This window comes from Mya arenaria, chromosome 2 (genome assembly GCF_026914265.1).
Source record: "Mya arenaria isolate MELC-2E11 chromosome 2, ASM2691426v1".
Classification (NCBI taxonomy): Eukaryota; Metazoa; Mollusca; class Bivalvia; order Myida; family Myidae; genus Mya; species Mya arenaria.
The window spans coordinates 46,586,634-46,611,429 of record NC_069123.1 but is presented as its reverse complement, the minus strand read 5'-3'; the positions used below and the strand labels follow the sequence as shown (position 1 = coordinate 46,611,429).

Sequence of the window (24,796 nt, the reverse complement as noted above, 5' to 3'; positions counted from 1 at the left end):
TGTTCACCTGTCCAATGAGCTAGTTGAAGGTCAATTCAAAGAGTTAAGGTCTGCCATTGTAGGGACACGTACGTCAGAAGACTAGTCAAAATCCATTGCAGACACTGGAAATGCAGGCTATTATTTCTAATGCACCATGTTAATCAAATGTATGTGTCATGTATGTAAAGAAATGATGAAAAATAAAATAAAAATTTAGTATTAAGTTAACTGTATATATTTGTCATGTTCTTACTTCACCTTAAACATATCAATAAATCGTATTTCGGTTGAGAACAGGAGACTACTCTTATTGGCTAAATAAAGGAAATTCTTTTGTCAAAAAAACTCATTATTTCTAGATATTATTTTATATTTTTTGGCTACAATGTGTAAAATCATCAAATATATATGAATATTAAAAATAAATACAATAGCAAGCGTCTTTCGGTAAATTTCTATCACGTTTACTCCAGTTTAACCATATCCATAAATCGTATTTCGGTTGACGACGGGAGATAACTCTATTTGACTAAAAAAGGGAAATTCTTTTGTCAATAAAGTCATTATTTCTAAATATTATTTTATAATTTTTGGGTACAATGCGTATAATCATTATATATACAAGATTATTTAAAAATAAATGCATTAGAAGGCGTCTTTCGGTAACTTTCATGCGTATTTCGGTAATTTTATCCGTCTTTCGGTAAATAATCGTATTTCGGTAAGTCTAGGGACCCCACTTTTTTCAATATGGACGTTTTAACTAATGTTTTGTTTTATTGTTCACCATCAACTATGGCGGCCTCATTCAAACAGGTATTATCGGAAGAACTTTATGAATAATAGACTTTGTTAATTAGGAAAATCTGTGAAGTATTTACTTTTTTTCCCGATATATTTTTTTGGACATTTCCAAATTTCATTTAAGTGTTTCTTACTTATCTCAAAATAGTTACATACGGAGCAGACAACAGTGTCAGCTAAGTAAAACCCAAGTCTCCAATGCAGTGATTTCCCTTGACGAACACCAATGACGGGAAAACACCTTTAGATAGAAATTGTAGTACACAAACAATGTTTGCCATTCACAGATACCCAAATACAGGCGACATCCTTGAGGGTGATAACTTCGCTCTGTATTAATTTAATTAGCCATAATCATTTAAGGATTTGTTACCCTTCAAATCCATAATTTTCCAAATTAATTAACCCAGCCCATGCCCTTATTATAGAGGATATCATCAGGAACACGCATGATTAATTGCCATACATGTGAACTCTACCGGCGGTAGGAAAATATACCGCTTTTGAGACCCTTTCAACGCCATACCGCTTTGCTGTTGAAATCTACCGATATTTAAAGCTGTTTAAAAAAACCTCAAAATTATTTCAAATTGGCCTTAAATTTTCTTTTAAAAACCTCAAAATTATATTAACCATGCTAAAATACTATATTTATCTGTCACTTTAAAGAACATGGTGCAATAAACCACTTGTCAAATAACTTCACCCTTCTGCCGTGATCATTGCTAAGTTATCAGTACGGTACAAAAGACAACTAATCAGCATCCTTTGTTAATTGGCATCCTACTAATCAGCATTTTTAAAATATCAAAGACATTAAAAAACTGTCAAAACATCAAAGAAAACAACATTTCCAAGGTGTTCTTAATCTTCTACAGTGTATAAAATTTTACGATATTTTGGCGGGAAAATTGACATACACAATTCTGCAGTCCATCCTGTTTTGGCAGTCTGATTTGATTTTTTAGCAGCTCTTCTGAATATACATTTGTTTTACAAGTCAGAGGTAATATTACTTCTAGTATCAAATATCAAGGTTTTGTTTACATTGTATCCATCATTGTTTTTGACTGAAAATAAAGGAATTAGAAATTCTACCGCTTTTGAACCCAAACTACCGCTTTTGAGACCTAAATCTACCTCTCTCTCATTGCAAAACGTTAGCATGTATGTTAATTACAGAAACATAATTTCGATATCATGGAGACCACAGAGTGTGCCGCTTAAGTTATCTTAAGAAAATATGAACAATTTATTGTCACCGTTTGTTGGGTCACAGTGCAAGACCCACAATTTTTGACTGAAACAATGTATTTATCACCTTTAACTTTCTGGGTGTCCATGATAATTGCTTTAATCAGATATGATTGTACTAGAGCACAACTTACAATTGCATCATCTTGAAAAATTATTGACAAAATTCACAAATGTGACACATCGATTTTTTCTGTTAAATATTTGCTCTCAATAATTAAAATTTGAGGCCGTTAAAATCATATTTTCATAGATCATATAGCACCTTTATAGCCATGTACTAACAAGACATTCTGTGACATATGATAAATAATCCTTGTTGTTACAAATACCTAGCAATGGAAAATTAAACATAAGTGTAATTCAATCATGAAAAAAATTATGTGAATAAATGATACATTACAAAAACCCTGTTTTTCAACAGGCACTTGATATATTATTTCTTTTAAACCAAGGGAGAAATAATGACTGTCGAGATCTAATCTCCTGCTGGTTCACTACTTGTTTTATTTCGACAAACAATTTGCAATGGTTTACAAAAATAGGTTTAGAAGATAAAATGGGCGATTTTTGACTGTTTTTTTTTTTTCATTTTACATTAATTTCTTAAAAAACATGATTTATCTTGCATATCTTACAATAAAAAAATCAAACCACATACTTTTTATGTGAAACACTAGCCCTAGGCTAAATATGAATGTGGCAGGATGTGGCCACCTTGAAAAAAAAGTTCTCCAATTTGTAAAACTTGGCAAAAACACCCCTTTATTGCATTGAAATCATAAAAAAATACTCAATGGGTGAAAATGAAAACAGTTTTCATGTTTGTATTATTTAAAGTTTTAATAGTTTTAACCCATGTTTGAAACACCCGAACATCCAAACTTATTTTAACCGCAGTCTGATGTGGAGTTATATTCTGCGTCATCTTTGGCCAAACTGTTAACTTTTTAATTTAAACCAGTGGCTTAGATTAAATAAACCAAAATTTAAAAAAGAAATATAACAATATGTATAACAAAATCCATAAAAATGAAACAATTTTTAGCTCGACTATTCGGAGAATAGGTGGGCTATACTACTCGCCCCAGCGTCGGTGTCCGGTTAAAGTTTTAGGGCAAGTTGGGATTTCACTTATAAGTCCAATACCCTACATTCAATTGACTTAATACTTCACACAGTTGTTCAGGGCCATCACATGATGAGGTTAGATAACTCCATATTATTCTTTACACAGATTATGGCCCCTGATTGACTATGGAACTTAGGTTAAAGTTTTAGGGCAGGTTGTGATATTTATTAATAACTTCTATACCATTTGTTAAATTGACTTTATACTTCACACAGTTATTCAGGACCATCACCCAATGAGGTTACCTAACTCCATATTATCCTAAATACAAGTTATGGCCCCTGATTGACTTAGGTTAAAGTTTTAGGGCAGGTTAAAGTTTTAGGGCAAGTTGGGATTTTCACTTAAAACTCCAATACCATTCATTCAATTGACTTACTACTTCACACAGATGTTCAGAGCCATCCAAAATGAGATTAGATAACTCCATATTATCTTTTATACAAATTATGGCCCCTGATTGACTATGGAACTTAGGTTAAAGTTTAAGGGCAGGTTGGGATATTTATTTATATTAACTTCTATACCCTTCATTCAATTGACTTAATACTTCACACAATTGTTCAGGACCATCACCCAATGAGGTTACATAACTCCATATCCTTAATACAAGTTATGGCCCCTGATTGACTTAGGTTAAAGTTTTAGGCAAGTAAAAGTTAAGGGCAAGTTGGGATTTTAATAAAAAAAACCTACTATACCGTTCATTAAATGCACTTAATAAAATTCAAAATTATTTACGACCATCTTACAACAAGAAACATAGCTCCATTTTAATCTAAATACAAATTATGGCCCTTGAATTTTTTTATTTTTTTTTTAAATTTCTTATGAATATTGGCATATTTGTATATTCTTAACCACATTTTCATAATGGTAAATCAAGTTATTTGATGGGCGGGCTGGTGGGAGGGCAGCATCAAAGTCACCCTATGTATCGAATAATTTTAGTTAGGTTTGACATAAAGAGGCCAAACTTGGTAATATTACATCGTTATTGTATTCTAAGTCAAAGCGGCGTAGTCGAGCGCGCTGTCTTACGACGGCTCTTGTTTTAATGGTACTGTCATTTGAATGCTATATGACAATGTCTTTGAACACTTATTCCAGAAACCTTTTTCATCCATACTGGGAATGGTTTATTTAAAATACACGCCTGATATCAACAGTTTGTAGTTGTAAAGAGTATACGTAATTAAACCATTTTATATTGTGTTGTTTTTTCAAGTCCAGATTAATTTGAATGAGAAATGCAAGGGACATTTCAAAATAACTATAACAGAACTTACACTTGTCAAAGCAGCTAGTTAAATTTAAGAATAATATAATATAGTGCATAGTATAACATACTGTGTTAACGGTACTATCTAATTTACAACTTTAAGTAAAGTTGCTGCTAGAAGAACTACTTGTCATGATTACAGACTATTGCAGTCATTGGAAGAAGACTTGGATGAACAAACAGGCCCAAATTCTTTCACTAATATTCTATCTATCTAATTATTCTATCTAAGCCTTCAACAAGCCCTGCTGTAAAATCCAGAATTAAGGCAAGCCAGGAAAGCATTTTTCCAGTGCATGGCTTCGAGGATTATTGTTGTGCTTCAAAATGGTTTTAAAATCAATTTGGATATATATTTTACATTCCTTAATTATGCTGTTTTTAAAACTTTGTGTTTTTTTTATTTTCAGAAAACTGTTCAGCACATTTTACAGCAGTATTTCAAAGATGAAAAGACCAAGGGTATATTACAAGTATTTAATTGTAGATTAAAAATCATTTATGATAAAAGCATGTTTAATATTAAACAATTTTTAAGATTAACTGACTTCGATATTAAAATCCCAGTCATCTGTTCAGGGAATCTTTCACAAATTTTAACCCCTTTTCTGGTACATAGTGTAGTTTCTCTCATTTCAGTGAATGCTGATGCATTGGCTCTTCTCACTGAAGTTATATCCATTTTTGTGGCTGGTATGTATTCTTTTAAAAAAAAAATCAAACTTTTGCAGAATTTTTCTAAAAAAAAATTAATTGTTAAACTTCTTTCGATTAGAGTCATTTTTGTGTCAGTAAAAAGTACTGCTATTTTGCACTGTATATAAGTCTTTGAAAATGACAGGCATTGCTTTACGCCTTTAGAGCACGATTTCAGGGCTTTTATTGATTTATTTTACAGAGGCTGTGGGCAGAACAACTAAACAAGCAAAGGTAAATAAATACCTTGAACCAAAGTTTATCTCTTGAAGATATGTATCATTTTATATGGGTGTGGGGATTATTTGTTTTCGTCATCCTGTGTCTTTTCCCTGCTGCTGTTTTGCCAGCTTAATGAAATAGGGGCCCTTCAAATCTGTACACACAGTTGTATGAGTTATTGCAGATTGCAAGATCTAAGTACTGTACATACACAACTATTGAATGCTTTTGGTTGCAGAAAGATGGTGATGATGAGTTGACATTGGAGCAGTTTGAGAAGATCCTACCACAACTGGTATGTACAGGCAGTCAGAGTGATTCTGTTACTGGCAGTCATGGTCATTCTGTTACTGGCAGTCAAAGTCATTCTGTTACTGGCAGTCATAGTCATTCTGTTACTGGCAGTCATAGTCATTCTGTTACTGGCAGTCATTGTCATTCTGTTACTGGCAGTCATGGTCATTCTGTTACTGGCAGTCAAAGTCATTCTGTTACTGGCAGTCATAGTGATTCTGTTACTGACAGTCAAAATGATTCTGTTACTGACAGTCATGGTCATTCTGTTACTGGCAGTCATAGTGATTCTGTTACTGACAGTCAAAGTCATTTTGTTACTGGTAGTCAAAGTCATTCTGTTACTGGCAGTCATGGTCATTCTGTTACTGGCAGTCAAAGTCATTTTGTTACTGGTAGTCATTGTCATTCTGTTACTGACAGTCATGGTCATTCTGTTACTGGCAGTCATGGTCATTCTGTTACTGGCAGTCATGGTCATTCTGTTACTGACAGTCATGGTCATTCTGTTACTGGTAGTCAAAGTGATTCTGTTACTGACAGTCATGGTCATTCTGTTACTGACAGTCATGGTCATTCTGTTACTGACAGTCAAAGTCATTTTGTTACTGACAGTCAGTCATTCTGTTACTGACAGTCAGAGTGATTCTGTTACTGACAGTCATGGTCATTCTGTTACTGGCAGTCATGGTCATTCTGTTACTGGCAGTAATGGTCATTCTGTTACTGGCAGTAATGGTCATTCTGTTACTGGCAGTCATGGTCATTCTGTTACTGGCAGTCATGGTCATTCTGTTACTGGCAGTCATAGTCATTATGTTACTGGCAGTAATAGTCAGTCATTCTGTTACTGGCAGTCATAGTCATTCTGTAACTGGCAGTCAGAGTCATTCTGTTACTGGCAGTCATGGTCATTCTGTTACTGGCAGTCATAGTCATTCTGTTACTGGCAGTCATGGTCATTCTGTTACTGGCAGTCATGGTCATTCTGTTACTGGCAGTCATAGTCATTCTGTTACTGGCAGTCATGGTCATTCTGTTACTCGCAGTCAGTCATTCTGTTGCTCACAGTCATAATCATTCTATTATTGGCAGTCATTGTCATTCTGTTTCAGGCAGTCATGCAGCTGTAATGCAGGCATAGCTGATATGCAGGCATAGCAGTAGCCACTGACCCACAGTGCAGGCATAGCTGTAAAGACTGGGCTACTGTGCAGGCATAGTTGTAGCCACTGACCCACAGTGCAGACACAGCTGTAGCCACTGACCCACTGTGCAGTTATAGCTGCAAGCACTGGGCCACTGTGCTGGCATAGTTGCATCCACTGACCCACAGTGCAGGCATAGCTGTTACGACTGGGCTACTGAGCAAGCATAGTTGTAGCCACTGACCCACAGTGCAGTTATAGCTGCAACCACTGACCCACAGTGCAGGCATAGCTGTAATGACTGGGCTACTGTGCTGGCATAGTTGCATCCACTGACCCACAGTGCAGACAAAGCTGTAATCACTGGGCCACAGTGCAGACAAAGCTGTAGCCACTGGGCCACGGTGCAGGCATAGCTGTAGCCACTGGGCCACTGTGCAGGCATACCTGTAGCCACTGGGCCACAGTGCAGGCATAGCTGTAGCCACTGGGCCACAGTGCAGGCATACCTGTAGCCACTGGGCCACAGTGCAGGCATAGCTGTAGCCACTGGGCCACAGTGCAGGCATACCTGTAGCCACTGGGCCACTGTGCAGGCATACCTGTAGCCACTGGGCCACAGTGCAGGCATAGCTGTAGCCACTGGGCCACGGTCCAGACATAGCTGTAGCCACTGACCCACAGTGCAGGCATTGTTGTAACCACTTGGCCACTCTGCAGGCATAGCTGCAATGCACGCATAGCTGATATGCAGACATTGCTGTAACCACTGGGCCATGGTTGTTTCTGGGTTTTGAGGGGTGTTACAACACTTTATAAACACAATTCATAATTGTATCTTAATTTGTCAACATAGCAGCAAATTTGTTTACATTAAAAAAAAATGTCACTAGTCTTGTTGTAGGTGAACTGAATATTATTTAGAACAAAACTGTCTTTTTGTTGACACTTTTGGCTTTCAGATAGTAGGGTAATAAGAAACTTGGAAGAGGCCAAACTTAAACTCTGTTAGTTCTATTTTCATTTATAAATAACCTACCAGAAACAGACCAAGCTAGAGGACAAGGCTTTAACCCTTTAGCTCATTGTCAAGTGGTCAGATAAGCCCCCACAGTCAATACCACAGTCAGTTGATAGCTCATCAATAGTCAACAGCCAACTTCCTGCTAAGCAGTCCTTATTTGTATAGGCCCTTATTAGGGGTATTCGAAATACCCCTATGACCTTAAGGCACTTAAGACACCTTCCACTGACTTTCAACATATAGTTGTTCTAAAGTTCTTAAACAGAATTCCACAGTATTTCTCCAAAGGAATGCTGGAAATATCAAGATGGCTACTTTATTATTTTATAATAATACTTTTGAATTTACAAAAATATTATTTTGTCAATCTTTTATTTCAGTTGCTGGATTTTTAGACACAGTGCCTCTTGGGTTGGCTGCAAGCAGGATGAGCTATGTGTTGAATGCTCTTTTGAGGCACAGAACATGTCCGTAATCTCCCAAGGATCTACCTTCCATATGAGTCCCTGGATATCTATTTACCAAAACAGAAAAAAATAATATATTAAGCTACAGTTTAAACTCACCATAAGAAAAAAGACATGTGGTCTCATTTTGTAAATAAGTATAGGTTCTATCAATTAATGATCGTGCAATAAACAACTTGTACTTGTACATATCCCTCGTTTGTACATATCCCTCGTGGCTGTATTCACTTACATCTTGAACTATCAGTTTGAAGTAAATGATTTAGTGAAGTCTTTCCATTATGACTTGAGTGGAATATGGCCATATAATATAACTGTCAGCCTTAAAATTATTAAGTACAACTGGTATGTGGCATAAAATTTGTTTAGAATCAAAATTTAAATGGGATGTGATATTGCAAGACGCACAGTTACATACTATGTAAATACCAACTGGCCTATGACATCTATGGGATCTTTTTAATTGAAAAATAATTCAAAAGCAGTTGGTTAAAAACCCTATTTCTTTGAACAATATACTGTACTCTCAGAATTTGTTAAATTTGATTATTCAACATTTTTTCCCAAAATTGAGGCTATCAGTTGGTAAAGAGTCTCATCAGGAGTCACACATGTCTAATTAATTATTGACAAAGTGTTTTTGTGTCGCCTGAAAAGACGACATATAGGGGTTACTTTTGTCGTCGGCGGCGGCGGCCGCGTCCCATTTTCGCTTGTCCGGGGTATACCTCCTAAACTATTAGTGGTATCAACTTGAAATTTCATATGTAGATAGATCTAATTGAGGGCAAGTGCAGTGCACAAGAACTGTTACTCTTGCTTCCATATTTTTAGAGTTAATGCCCTTTGTTATTTTTCATGCTTAAAGTTTTGTCCGGGGCATATCTTGTAGAATATAAGAGTTATCAACTTGAAATTTCATATGTAGATAGATCTCATGGAGGGCAAGTGCAGTGCACAATTACAGTAACTCTTGCTTTGTTTGTTTTAAAGTAATTGCCCTTTGTTAATTTTCATGCTTAAAGTTTTGTCCGGGGCATATCTGGAAGAATATAAGAGGTATCAACTTGAAACTTCATAGCTAGATAGATCTCATTGAGGGCAAGTGCAGTGCATAAGAACTGTTACTCTTTCTGCCATATTTTTAGAGTTATTGCCCTTTGTTAATTTTCTTGCTTAGGTTTTGTCCGTGGCATATCTCGTAAACTATAGGAGGTATCAACCTGAAACTTATTCCGTAGGTATATCTGATTGAGGGAAAGTGCAGTGCACAAAAACCGTAACTCTTGCATCTAAATGTTTAGAGTTATTGCCCTTTGTTAATTTTCATGCTTAAAGTTTTGTCCGGGGCATATCTTGAAGAATATAAGAGGTATCAACTTGAAACTTCATAGCTAGATAGATCTCATTGAGGGCAAGTGCAGTGCACAAGAACCGTAACTCTTGCTGCCATATTTTTAGAGTTATTGCCCTTTGTTAATTTTCATGCTTGGGTTTTGTCCGTGGCATATCTCGTAAACTATAGGAGTTATCAACCTGAAACTTATTCCGTAGGTATATCTGATTGAGGGAAAGTGCAGTGCACAAAAACCGTAACTCTTGCATCAATATGTTTAGAGTTATTGCCCTTTGTTAATTTTCAAGCTTAAATTTTGTCCGAGGCATTTCTCGAAAACTATAAGAGTTATCAACTTGAAACTTTATAGATAGATAGATCTTATTGAAGGGGATCGCAGTGCACAAAAACTTTATCTCTTGCTTCCATATTAGAGTTATTGCCCTTTGTTAATTTTCATGTTTAACTACTGTGCACACTTTTTTAGCTCAACAATTGCTTAAAGAACATCTCCTCTGAAACTACCTGGCCAAATTCAATGAAACTTGACAGGAATCTTCCTTGGGTGTCCCTCTACAAAAATACAACAAGGGGCTACGATTGATTAACAACAACAACAACAAAATGGCCGACTTCCTGTTTTGCTTTAACGTCGTTGCCTTCAGTTCAAATGCCACCTACACTTGAAAGTTAAATGGCAACATCATTGTCTATAAATGAATAAAATGCCAATCTAACAGCTATAATGTCGACAGTAAATAATTCGTCAGGCGACACATCCGACTCGCGGAGTTCTAGTTGAATATTTCACCTTCATTTTTTAACTTGCATTGTAACTGTTTTATAAGGAACCCTGTAGTTTCCACCTCAAAACTATATCAAGGGATTTTATATATGTACCATTTATTTGCTAAGGTTGTTTCAAACACATCTCACTGTTAATTATTTGAGGATTAACAAAGTGCTTGAATGTTATATATGATCTCATGCATTGTATACACTGGAGTAACTGGTGGCTTCACTTGAGCCCTTTTGGATTTTTATAAATATATTAAAGATGGACTCTTTTGTTGATGTATTATCTGTTATGTTTTTATGAAGTTATGATATTAAAGTCCAAATACACAAAATGTCATTGGTGTTTGTTATGATGTACTGTAGGCATGTACTGTATGTTCGGTAGGAGACCAAGACGGTTTCATTACATCCCGTCATATGGCTGTAGATCCTATACTAGCCTCTCTGAAGCATGTACAAATATCAGCAAATTGAGCAGAGTTTCGAGCATGTACATTCAATGTCAAGGTTACACTTTTGGGTCAAAGATCAGAACGCCTTTTTCAGCTCACCTGAGCACATTGTGCTCAGGGTGTGTGTGGTGTGCTCAGTGTGAGCTTTTCCCATCATCTGTCTGTCCGTCGTCCATCAACAGTTGCTTTAAACAACATCCGTCTGGCTTTTCAGGATGAATTTTCACTGAGATGCTCTTTAAATGGTGCCTTTTCAAAATTGTTAAAAAAATGAATTCCATGCAGATCTCCATGGCAACTGAAAGGAAAAACTTAAACAAAATCTTCCTGACAAAAACCATGAGGTCTAGAGCTTCGTTATTTGGTGTGTTACATTGTCTAGTGGCCCAATACCAAGTTTGTTCAAATTATGCCCCTTGGGTCAAAACTGGCCCTGCTGCAGGGGTCCCAGGATTCTTTCATTCTTCTATAGGGAAATGAGAAATACGTCGCCTTATAAAATGGGTACGGTCCAGCTTTTAAAGGTACAAGTTGTGCACTGGGTGAAATATAAACCCATGTTTCGTTATAAATGTTCTTAATGTTCTACTATACTATTACTGCTACTGCAGTACCACCACTACTACTACTACTACTACTACATGTACTACTATATATTACTTTTTAAAATGATTTTAAATGACTGATTAATGTCCATATTTTAGTGTTCAAGCTCTGTGCCGAACACCTGTGCGTAAAACCACTAGCCGTTTATTTATTTTTTGTCTTTGGTGAGTTTTAGTTCAAATATGGATTTCTTTATAAAAGTTATCAAGAGCTGATATGGGTCTTGCGAAAAGTATGTCATAAGATTAGCTATTATCTTCTTGAACCTTTGTGAATCTCTCGGATTCCTTCGCACCCAGTCGTCAGCAAACGTGGTAAAATTGTATGTCGACTAAGACTAGATATGTGTCACGGACCTATAAACTATCATGTGGGCCATTTTGTCGTCAATAATTTACCCTAGGAGCAAATATGCTCCCGTAGGTATTTCATGTCATATTGACGAAACAATTCATTTGCACCCGGGGATATTTCGATTTTTGCAAGGTTTTACGGAAGTTTGTTGACAATCATCAATTAAACTATTAAAAAAGCTTTTAAAAACTTTTCGGCAGACAGGCTCTACAAAGAAATAGTGCTGTTGTTTTTAATTAATTCTTGAATCTTAATTTGTTTTAAAACAACAACAACAACATGATTACGTACCATATAAATGTTTTATGGCAGTATGGAAATCATGTTTTCTTAATAACACACAAGTACAGTTTTCCTTATTATTTTTTTCAGTTACTGCAACTGAAGATTGTTAAGCGAACCAAAGGTGTATTGAACACAGATAATCAGATACTGTGTATATAAACATACGTTAGCAATGTCAGCACCATTATTTCTAATGTACACACAAACTACTCAAAAGTATCCAAAATATAATTTTTTCTCAAGCGTTCAAAATACCCAATGGATAAATAATCGGCATTAACGCAACCGATGACCAGAATGCATGGTGGTGGTGGTGGTGGTGGTGGTGTAGGTGGTGGTTTTGAGTGCATTATGGCGCCGTTAAGATTGTTCATCGTATTAGGTTTTTGGATGAAGAAACTGATCGTCCCGCTCATCCCGGACTAAAACGATTTTATATCGATAACCATCATACACTGGTGTAGCGGGGAACCGCACCAGCGACACTTGGATAGACAGTCAAGCGTGTTACCACTAGACCATGGGTTCGCCACTATAAACGTATCTCTCTATTCATACAGTTTGTAAATTGGATTGTCACCCAGTCCGGCCATGTGAAACCGGCCCCGGGCTATACATGTTTATTGATGACTAATTAAATGTAGTAAAGATAATAAAAATCATTGACGTTTTGTTTTTGCCTTCATTTAAACAGGTCACATAGTTACATTTGACACCGTACGTGTTGACCGAATGTGGCCAGGTGAGCTCATGTGAAAGAGATCGATAGCCGCTTGCTTGAAGAGTTCACAGTCACACTGAAAGCAAGGAGTATAGACGTAAGACAAGGATGTGCAATGGTTAAGTCGTAGTTATGTGGCATTCTACAAGATAACGCGTGAATATAGAAATGAGCGGAGCCATGATGAAACATTCTGTGATATTTATAACCTGTGCCGCAATTATTGGTAAGTTTAACTTGAGACTATTGCATGTACACGTGGATAAGACATGTATATTGGCATGGACATGAACAGATATTCACGTATTATGTAAACGTTAATACGCGTGCCACTATAAACTCGAACATATTATTCAAGAGTTCATATGTTTTCGTCGTCGTACACAGTTTGTTCACATTCACTTCTCTAGTTTAAAATTAATTACACGCGGTGTATGAAAGCGTTCAGAGAATACTTGAAGTCTTAGTTGTAATGCGTAATAAGTCACTCACCAGTAATACAGTTAGTCATCATCATATTTTGACATGTCATTGATTTCTTTTACCTGTAATAGCAGTTGGGGCAAATGGCTTAACATGTATATTTCTCATTTTTTTTTACTATGTTGCAAATATTTACGACTCTATTTGCAATACAGTTAAGTTCATGATTATCTGAACTAAGCAAATAAGGAGGATATCTGGTATGAAGGGATTACACCTGCACATCGTGTACACGACCTATCCTACAAGGCTGTATTCAGTGGTGAAGGCATTCAATGATAACGGGTATCCGGGTTTAAGTTTCCAAATGTATTCATGCACCTGTCACAAATACATGACAATAACATATATCGTGCACATACTTTATATGGAAGCATGATTAAAAATCAATAAACATATTTAAATTATATAACTTGATAACTTGCAAAAATACAGTTCATATATTCAAACTGTCTAAAATTAGTGATAATGTACCACATTTAGATAGTTACACACGACACCGACAGAAACATACTATGTGAAGTTAAAAAATACGTGCTACATGATGAAGGACGGTTCATTACATAACATTTCACAAACTATATTTATCAACAACATACTCCGGCAGTACTTAACTATTTTGCATATTTGTTTTTAATGTGATATTGTTATCATCAGCTTATATCTGCCAGTATTATTTCTTGGAATTTAAAACATTTGGAGATCGATATAATTGCCGTCTTAGACTATATTTGTCAGCATAGCTACATTGATGCATACAAATGTATGTTGATTTAGACGATTCACATGTTGCGCGATGTTATCATGTTCTGACACAACTTGTTTGAGCTCTCTACCATGACCAAAGTAAATAAGAACCCTCTTCATATCCGCTATATGTCTGTCTTTTCTTCAGGGTTTGGTGTGACAAGCGCCCAATCGCAAGACCCCACGGACCCACCCACCATCACCACGATTCAGCCCACCCCTGCCAAGCCCGCCACCACGGCCGGTAATGGGACCGATAATTCCACCAGCACCGCATCACCTGCTCCCACTGCACAGGACACGTCAACTTCCACGTGCTCGGCGGGTGAATGTGGAACATTACAGACCGGCGTGTCAACAAGCATCGTTATGTCGTCGATTAAGAGCTCGTCGACAAGTTCGAGCGCTAATTTGACGTCATCAGTAATTGTAAATAAATCGACGACATCTATTGTTAACACTGCTATATTAAAGCCAAGTTCATCGGTGTTGTCAACGTCAGAATCTCTATCGCAGTCTTCCGCTGTGAGCTCGTCAACAATCACTACTACGTCTGTAATTGTATCAACAACAGGAGTATCTTTAAATTCAAATTCCAGTATAGCTTTGACGGCGTCGTCGAGCATTCAGATCACAAGTGTGGTCAGTTCTATGGCCGAAACCACTAGTTTGAGTTCCACCGTTACACAGAAAACGTCTGTTTCAAAAGCGGACAATACTTCGTCCACAATTGTATTAACGACGTCCACCTTATTTAATACAACCACCGTTAGTTCAGTACCAATTTCCAGCAGTGCATCGACATCCAAAATACAGCCAACCTCCAGCTCCAGCGCCACTATGGCGCCGAGCCGTCCTCCGACGACCTCTGTTCCGGAAGAACCGACGACTTCTCAGACGCCTGGTGAGGCGCGGCCTATGCCAGCACACTCAGGGATGTCCGGGGCGGGCAAGGCTGCCCTTGGCGTCTTCATTACCGCCGCTATTGTGTTGTTCATAATTGGCGCCATGTACCTCAGAAGGAAGTAAGTTCACTGATCGATCATTCATATTAAAATCTATCTACTTTAAAACCGAAATCAAGTGCTAGATTAAATGCTGTAGCGATGTCAGGAAGCAGTAATTTTGAATTCGTGGCTTTTCTTAAAACGATGTAGTAACAATGTTTTCACTTAAATATTAGTGCATGTCCCATATCCCGTTATAACCTTAGTCTGGTGATGTCACTTTAAAAGCGATAACCTAACCGTTGCCTTGGAAACGCGCCATATCTGATATTCATTGACAAGGAGTCGCTTCTGTCTTTTTATAAAAGTACCGTATATTGATTTAACTCATGCAAGCCTGAAATTATATATATTTATTTTAAAATTGGTACCCGCCGTCAACTTTTTATCAACAAGCGCATGAATTATTTGATGAGACTACATGTATGAAACTAGTAATCGAGCACGCGCCATGATGCATTTCCAAATCTGTGTTTATTTTTAAGGTTTAGGAAAACTCTTCAGATATCATGCAGTATATGAAAGTTATGAAATTCAGAAATGATCATGATATGCTTAAACGCACTCGCTTTAACAAAAGAAAACACCCACTCAGAGTCACCATAAATTAAGATAGTATACTGACTGTAGTCACGCTGAATGGCGGACTAGAACTGGAAATATCCACACGTTTACACAATCATTGGATGACTAAGGATAGAGGGCAATAAAATGCTTGAAACTGTGTTTGAGATCTTTTTAATTATGGCCAGAGAATTAAAATAAAAAAAAGGTTTATTTCAATGATCACATTTTGAATTAACTCCAGGAGGACTCATATTATCATTTTAAAGTTTATCACTATACATTAAAAAATAGCAACACACAGTTTCAATTGATCAGTAAGAATCACCCGGGTACGTGATTGACCATATCGTTACCTCAGAGGACATTCTCAACAGAAACATATCAAATGTTTAGGCTATAAAACAGTGTATGCCAATACAGATGAACCTGGCCGCCCAGCCATCTGTTGACGGACACCTTTGGCCGGCCACTCCAAATTCCTCCCGTACGAGTTTACTGCATAAGTACATGTTTTAATGGGACAACCGCCAAACGCGGAATTGTTACTTGTCTTTTATCCCATGAAGCCTTACCTCATATGTTCATTATTTTCAGCCGGTGTTTCCGGAACCGCGGGACCACGACGTCCTCGTCTATTGCCTACAAGTCCTGGAAGTTCACGGACGACCACGACGCCTATGGGGTGAATACACACGTTTGAGTTTATCACGATTTAAGCGTTCATGTGGCGATAAGGGTATTTTGGGCTTTGATGAGTCACTTGTTTGTAACTGAGATACAGAAATGTGGTAAATATACCGGCGTCATTGATTGAATCATGACGCTGGCGTACATAGCACAAAGGCTCTCGCTCCTTTTTGTCCCACGGAGATTAGCCCTTGACATACAGAGATATGCAGAAATGCTGTTTATAGAATCATCATAATGTCAACCAATCCATTCGTTATCTTTTTTGTAAGATTTCCACCGTCTAGCGTCATTGTGAAAGTGCAATCACAGAATACAATCTTTACGGACTGCGACTTGAAGGGAAACTAACCCTCATTCAGTTTCTTTTGTTCATCATTTTGGGCGGGGAAAAAATGGACTGAGCAGGCGAAGGCTTTTTGTTTAAAATTACGTACGGTTACTCGGGCGAACGAGACATCAGTTAGGTGTGGCTTTACAAGTATATAATTCAGCTTTTAATTGGACTGAGAAACCAAGACGGGAACATAAATATGAAATTAGTCAAAAATAGTTTTAAAATAAATCCGCCATTATCCTATTCGTCTTACGTGGAACCAGAAGTGTTTGTCCAACGTTTACCGTCACCAGAGGTGCATATATGGCTGTACACAGTATTTAAAGTATCGTCGCTTACTAATTACTATTTAATTGTTTATTACAGTCTGTCTCAATTGACCACTAAACACGGCATGGAAAGGGGGTGGAATTCCTCACGAGTGCACGGGGTCTTCGTGCAAAACAACACCGTAACTTTGATCTGACGTGAAAACAGCTGACTTTCCTGATTTTTGGGATACCTTTACAGGCCTGGTTTTGTTGGACATTTGTAAATCCAGGACAAAATTTTTTTTGTTAATTTCATTACATGCATTCCATTTATGTTCTTCAACTTAAAAGTCCGTTTCAACCAAATGCGTTCTACTTTGTGGAATTATTTAGCGGTTATGATGTCATCTTGGTTCCTGCTTGATTTGATCATTTTCCTGATCATTGCGCACACCAAAGTACAGTTGAATAACTGTGATTTATAACTGTTAGAAATTGTATACATGTTTACGTACAGATCTATTTTGAAAATCAATGTTAATTTTTGTAACACTAGAAGCGAGTGATGCTTGCTTGTATATAAGGGAGTTTGTTATAATATTACATACATTCTTTGCAATTGTTAGTGATATTTTTGAATAAATATACATGCTTATTAGGTTTTTATTGTATGTAAAATTTACCACACAATTTTGTCTATCATTTTATCTGACTGTCTCCTTGAAGTATAACTGTGTAATATATTGTAGATTTAACCAAGGAAGCCCATTTCATGCAAATGTTATATTTAGGGAGTTGTTGTTTTCAATCAGAGGATGAGAGTGGTCTAGTGGTCGAGGTCCGCATTTTACACATTTGGTTGCGTCTTTTATTCCCCACTAGAGGTACTGTCTCATGACCGTTCAAAATGGACACCAGTACTAATTTTTCCGAGGACATGTACTCCAAAGTGAATCTATAAGTCATCAGCATTTATCATGATCTAGTTCAAGTAAATTACAATGTAGTATAAACTAATCATGGCTAATTATAGCGTATTTACACAGGGCTGGGTTAAGTAATTTACAATGTAAGGCCAAACAATAAAATAATACGCAAAGGCAAAATAAATATAATATACTTTATTATATTTTCTTTGCCATATAAAAATATATTTATCACCTAAGCAGGTCGCTATATATGCAAATTGCTTACATGTTCAGATCAAATATAAAATAATTGCACATACATTATATCTATACATGTGATACAGTCACAAATATTTACAAACAAAATGTGTGGGGGGGGGCACAAAACGTTGACCCCAGTCAATGTGCAACCCAAAGTCAATGCGCGACATTTCTATAGAAGACTTCACAATAATGGTAGTTTCACTAACTTCAAAGTATAAAGTTTATACTATAAACCGTAGTAGCCAATTTTGTATCAAACTGAATAATTCTTTGGTTTGGTCAAAGTAAGCTTAATGTTAATTGATTGACCAATAGTAATCCAATATATCCTATTGACCAATGAAATCATTTAAATGTGCAAACTGGCCAAATGATAACATGTAAACACATTATACAAGTTTAATCAAATTGGCTCCAGTTCTTTTTAGTATAAGCAAAATCACAGTGATATATATAGATGTATTTAAGGAGGCACAGAAACCCACTGATGCATTCATCTAAATGTTATAAATCTGTAACCTTTAAATAACCCCCACATTACAAGCTCAGATATTGCTGAAACAACGTTGGCACACCAAGTTACATGGAAAAAATAGCTACATGTACAAAATCAAAACCAACTGCCATTTGCGAAGGCCTCATTTGTTTTGTAAATATACGGAGACTTTAAACATGCAGCTGGCAGCAGCTAGTCGTCTGTTTATGATATCCACACAACAATGTAATACACTGGCAACGGCCAAAACAGCTTTATACATACATGTACATATTTATACAGAATGTCCGAGGTAACATACAGGCAGAAACAACAGTAACAACACTAGTAACAACAACACCAGTTCCAAGTTGAAACTGGCACCCTTAACCAGAGAAAACACACAGGAATGTATAAATAACGGGAATGAATATCAAACATTCTTAAAATCAAAACACAAAAAGCTATGTTCATAACGCCATAAACAAAACTAAATATATTTGTGTATAGACTAACGCAATAAGTTCCTTATAATATATATTGGAATCCTGCTTTATTCTTGTAGTGTGTAATATAAATAATGTTTGTATGTACATGAACCTTACAAATCAAAACTTTGAAAAATAGCTTGCCTGTTATTTCTCAGTTGTTTTAATGATCCGAGCCCATAAAATAAGAATGCAAAATATAAAGAATAGATATTTTTATTTCAGGCGTGATGAAAGCAAGATAAATAACTGATGAAACTCCAGGTTACAACGAAAAGCATAAAAGAAAAATATTATTTAAGTAATTGTAATCACTTCATATGAAATACATATGATATTTTTCAAATAAATACTTTGTTATTCTTAACAACTCTCAAAACCCCACAAAAACAATAAACAAATATTTAACAGAAAAAAGATATGTAAGAACACGCAGTTTGTGTCCAAAAGTTCGGTTCACCAAAACCCCACATGCAACAGCATAAAAAATACAGAAATATAAAAAGATGAAGTAAGCCATAACATAAAGTTTGAGTCATAAACCTCAATAAAGCTTAGTATTTGTGTCCCTTCTATAATATAACAAAAAAGACTTTATACTGAAAAAATAACAACATATACAAACTACAAAGTAACAAAAAACAACAAGTTTCACCACGACCGTTTGTAAGAGCTGATTATGGGAATGCTCATGACCTTGAAACAACATAGAGGAATGCTGTGCCATCGTTTAAGACGCTTCACTGAATATTTCCTAAGCAACTGTTTCACATGTTCCAGTGTTATTCAACCTGAATGATTTTGAGTTTTACCTGACAATCAAGGAAAATATGAAATGATATGGACCATGAGGCAATGCTGTAAAAACAATAGAATTTAGACATATTTCATAACATTGATATAATTTTGATTTTTAACAAATCACAGATATATATTTAAACATCAGTAATATACAGAGGGTACCTGTACTTACAGGGTTTATGATATGTTGCATATAAATTTACACTATGATATGTACATGTACATACAAAGCTAGGCTTGATTATAAAGCTATCACTAAAGTTTATAAAATAGTTACAAAATCAGCAGTTTCTTTAGTTGCGATATGTTGGCGATAGGGAATGTTACATCAACAACAGTTCACCTATATACATACAGTTAACTCACAAGATTCAGGTACATTATTTTTGTCTCTGAAACAGAGTTACATGTTCTGTTTTCTTGAGGGCAGTTGCAAGAATGTTTTGCAATAAATAATGTCATAGCACTTTTACTTAACTTCAGATGCATGTTTTTATCTGACATAAAGAATGACAAGGCACACCTGAACACATAGAGGTTACATTTTCAACATGCTATGATCTAGACAAACTTCAACATGTTATACTTAAACCACTAGTTTAACATATTCGAAACAACTCTACATAACATTGTCCCATCTTAGGGCTGATTACATGTTCTTTATAACAATCTATCAATGTTTAGCCTTTGATTATGTAGGTTTCATCAATATGAAATTTCGCGTGGTGTTTGGTAAGGTGCAGTAATTGCTCCCCGCTCTGTTGGCCGTTTGCGATGTCGATTAATCACCTGCATGTACTGGCCAATCAGATTTGAGATGTCCGAGCCCTGTTCTGTTTCAATGCGTACAATCTTCTGCACCATAAGGTTGCCCAGCTTCATATCTAAATAGTTCTGGTTGGTGTCACTACGGTAACGCCGTGTTGACAACACCTCCCCGAAAGTGTACTTCAGTATGGTTTCCTGAAACATAATGAAACAAATCCCTGAAGTTTATTGAGAAAACTTTGTCAAAACTTCCATCTTTAAGGAAATATTTTTTTACAAAAACAGCCTTCATATAGTTTATGGTTCTTTCCTTACACATTCCACTTTTTTCAAAAGTTGTTAAAAATGGATCAATCTTAATATATTAAATTTGCTATCCTTCAATCTTTACCAACTATTTTTTCTAGGTAAACTGTACTATTATCAGTTTCAAACAATCCAGTGTATACATACATGTGACCTGGGCTCCAGGAACATGATGCCGGCCTGGTTCACGGACAGTATACACTCCCCATACTCTGGCTGGACCATCACCTTCTGTAAACACACACCCAATAGACGCATCAGAAACATATACACTCAATCTGTTGCCGTCATATCTTCATATTCTTGTATATGAAATACTGGATATTCATGTTATAAAATATGATACATATCTCAAACACATCACTCTGTCTTAGTGTTTCCGTTGGTCTATCAGCACTATGAGCGCTTTGATTCATAGGAAATACAGAATTTCTGACACTTTAACCACATCTGTTTTTCACTGAAAAAGTTGAAGCATTGTCATGGCATTGTGGCTGGTGGCATTGTTGTGTGAAAACTTGATTCTTAGCAGGAACTCACAAATTGTTTCAGATATTCACCCACGTTGACCGAGATGGTCCACACATGCATAGCAAGGCCAAGAACTCTGGCTCATCATTTGTAAGCATATTTGCCACAATAACTGCTAGCACTACAACCTACCTTTACTCTGAAGAATGTGGATCCAAACAGTGGCCAGTGGGACAGCACCTCTGTGAACAGGAACAAAACAGGAATTAATATCTATGATTCCAGTGCAATGCAAGAGCAAAATAGAAAACATTTTTTAATATCATTTAGAATTACATTATTTTATATAATGATGACCATACATGTACTCTGAGCACTGCAGATTGCTTATTTGCAATACATGTACATTTGACTATTTTTGAAAAAAAAATCTCATTTAACTGTATCATACGATATCCACTTGCATGGTTGATATGAGATGAAGCATGCATAAGATGAAAGTACAATGTTTAGGTTTCTTACACAGTGATGGTACTACTCACCAACAAACTTGGCCATACACTCTGGTGATGTTCTCCGCATGATGGTTTTCATCTCATCGTGTATGCGGTTGAGCCAGTACTGGCTGTTGTAGCTTGGCATCAGTCGCACATTCTCGGGCAACAGGTGATCCAACTCACGACTGCAGAAGGGCAAACATAAAGGGCTCAATTACTGTTATTGACATGACAAAAGCTACCAATACGGCGATATATATTTTAGTTGTTTTATAATGTAACAGTAGTTTCCGCGTTAACACACAAATATCAAACACACTAATGACTGGTAATGTGTATTATCTTAAGATGATGGCAGCCTGTTAGTTGGAGGTCATACTCACATGGTTGGCATGTTGACATGGTCGGCCGCACGGTGCATCAGGGCTGCAAGGAACTGAATATCCCGCTGAAAAGTGGAGTCGTACATCATTTAAATAATTACGAAGCAGTCACTACCTAATTGTAAATTTTAAATCACCTCTGCTAACATTTTAAAATACTTCATACAAAAGCTCAACTCCATGTACATAAAATCTTGGTGTTATGGGGAAAATAAGAAGAAACATGATGACTTCAAAGCAACCATACCTCATATTGTTTGTTAAGTGCTCCATCTCTGGTTACCACAAGGAGACCATCCAAAAAGTCTGGAAGTGTCTGCAATATAAATGGTACCATTGTATGTTTTGTTACATGAGCAATTCTCAGTTAGGATGGTCCAAAAATACAAAACCTTCAGGTTTTTAACAAATTTGATTGAAAATATTATTATAAATCAAAGATACAAACACATACAGAATATGAACTCTAATTTCATAGCCAGGAATCAAATGAAATAAATCAAATGTTATTACGGACTTTGTTTTTGTCTTAATACAAAATGTTGCAATAGGGGGCCTTCAAGCACATTTTATAAGACATCTAGTTGCAGAGCATCACATACTTGATGCGTGGCATGAAGCATAGATATAAATCATCCCTACATGCCAGGTGCATACCTGGAAGTACATGAGTTCATTGTAGAGGAGGTTGTCTGTGGTCTTTACTGGGAAGTACCAGACTGTCCTCTGGAAGACAAGGTCGTAGTCTGTATTGGTCCGGAGCAGCTCTGTGGTCACATCCAGGATGTACTCCTCATTACGGAGACGGGAGAAGGAGCCCTCACGTGTGCGCAGGAATACTGTGTACTCTTCAACCTCAACAAGGTCGCTTATGTCGATACGGTTACCAATATCTTCTACCACGTCACGCACAACCTGTTATTGGCAAAGCAAATCTATTATTTTCCATGTTACCATATGTACGTAAACATGCGTACTGGTATATATTTGTAAGGACTTAGATGGCTTAATCAATGTTTGGATTAGATTTTAAACCAAGTTTGTTATTCTGTAACATAATATGACAGTAAAAGATATTTTCAAATCAATCACTTGGCTTTAAAATGAGAATAAACATATGTTTTAAAGTTAATACATAAACATGACATCAACATTAAAGATCTCACCGTGCATGGCCTGATGTGAATGACTCCCTCCCTCTCTGATCCGCTGTAGCAGAAATGGAACCGCTTTGAAATACGCCCATTCTGAAAAATATATTGTTCCGTTCAGAAGTAGGGGATATGCAAGACAGTATTCTATGCTTAACTTTTGGGTAAAGTCTAAACCCCCTGCAGTGTGACTCAACCTGGAAATAATGATCGCACAGGATTTCTGTCTGATATCTGATAAAATTAAATACCTTATATTTACTGTAAATGTTTTACATGTACAACTAAAAATGATCAGCATCTCATTCTTGTCATATGATATACATGTAAAATCATTCCAAAACAAACAAAGAGATATGTTTTTAAAGGTGAAGCAGTGACTTCTTAATATAAACATGGAGAGCTGAACTGAATCATTCTCTTTTAAATCTACAGGTACTCAGTTCATGCCTGTGAGATATAGAAGTAAAATTTTAACATTTTAAGTGCAAGGACAATATCACTATTACTCTGTACCATTAACTTTTTCCACCATCTTCTTTTTGAAGCCATTGCAAAAGATTGCAGGGACTAAAATGTTAAAATGAATGAACATGTATTTTCGTGAGGAATATGATGATGATTTTTTTTTGCTATACAAAGTTCTGTGAATTTTTTTTTATCGCAGTAATTTAAATCAAGCTCACACAGTTAGAAATACAGTAATGCCATTTATACATCATATTTTGAGAACAGTGCACTCACAGCCAGGGCATTGATCTCTTCCTTCAATGGCACATTTTTCCGTCCGCCGTACTTAAACGTTTTTCTAAGGTTCTGCAGACATATAGCAGCTGCCCCGCTGTAGGTTCGCTGAGTGTCTGAGGCTGTAGTCTCCAGATATTTAAACAGATATGGTCTCAATGCCTCCGAACAGTCGCAATACGCTGCAACAATGGCAAACAGACGCCAACCCATGATGCAACTTTTCCTGCAATGAAATGTGTTCAAATTTTAAAATATTTTGTCACTCTTTTTTATGAAAATATTTGAACAAAATAAAACAAAACATGTAGCTAGGAGATGTTTAATCCCTGATTTCAAACAAATAACCAAATGAACTTGCTACAAAGAGAAACTATACTGTCTTAACATTCCATACAATCCCAAAAAGTATAATGTCTAACATATGGGACAAAATGGGAGAACTATAACACATATGTGAGCAGTAGGCAAATTGTCAACAGATCGAGGTTTGAGGATTTACAGAGCTTGCACTTACGGTTTCATGCTGCGGTTGTTTGTCGTCTGCTTACACAGCTGGCAGTAGACCTCGTCTCTCAGCTCAGGGTATTTGTGGCAGAACTGA

General features: G+C 36.4%; 3 protein-coding genes across 17 annotated transcripts in view; 2 read left to right on the top strand and 1 right to left on the bottom strand.

The window, feature by feature from the left end:
• Positions 1-727: 727 nt before the first annotated feature.
• On the top strand, positions 728-10,774 carry LOC128245351 (centromere protein X-like). Its single transcript, XM_052963490.1, has 6 exons — positions 728-798; positions 4,865-4,916; positions 5,094-5,147; positions 5,353-5,384; positions 5,611-5,667; positions 8,219-10,774. The coding sequence occupies exons 1-6, from the start codon at positions 733-735 to the stop codon at positions 8,231-8,233; spliced, it is 276 nt and encodes a 91-aa protein (XP_052819450.1). The 5' UTR covers positions 728-732; the 3' UTR covers positions 8,234-10,774.
• A 2,023-nt stretch (positions 10,775-12,797) lies between these two features.
• Positions 12,798-17,591, top strand: LOC128212202 (uncharacterized protein DDB_G0271670-like). Its single transcript, XM_052917534.1, has 4 exons — positions 12,798-13,083; positions 14,236-15,112; positions 16,256-16,343; positions 17,052-17,591. The coding sequence occupies exons 1-4, from the start codon at positions 13,026-13,028 to the stop codon at positions 17,070-17,072; spliced, it is 1,044 nt and encodes a 347-aa protein (XP_052773494.1). The 5' UTR covers positions 12,798-13,025; the 3' UTR covers positions 17,073-17,591.
• A 303-nt stretch (positions 17,592-17,894) lies between these two features.
• LOC128212115 (unconventional myosin-XV-like) overlaps positions 17,895-24,796 on the bottom strand; it is a 75,726-nt gene continuing 68,824 nt past the window's right edge. For all 15 annotated transcript variants that reach the window (XM_052917431.1, XM_052917407.1, XM_052917422.1 and 12 more), the window contains 10 exons: positions 24,710-24,792; positions 24,193-24,418; positions 23,464-23,544; positions 22,955-23,212; positions 22,545-22,613; positions 22,298-22,362; positions 21,960-22,099; positions 21,610-21,659; positions 21,094-21,177; positions 17,895-20,835 (listed from right to left, as the gene is read on the bottom strand). In XM_052917431.1, coding sequence (XP_052773391.1) covers positions 20,578-20,835; positions 21,094-21,177; positions 21,610-21,659; positions 21,960-22,099; positions 22,298-22,362; positions 22,545-22,613; positions 22,955-23,212; positions 23,464-23,544; positions 24,193-24,418; positions 24,710-24,792 — 1,314 coding nt within the window. In that variant the 3' untranslated portion in view covers positions 17,895-20,577. The remainder of the gene's footprint in view (positions 20,836-21,093; positions 21,178-21,609; positions 21,660-21,959; positions 22,100-22,297; positions 22,363-22,544; positions 22,614-22,954; positions 23,213-23,463; positions 23,545-24,192; positions 24,419-24,709; positions 24,793-24,796) is intronic.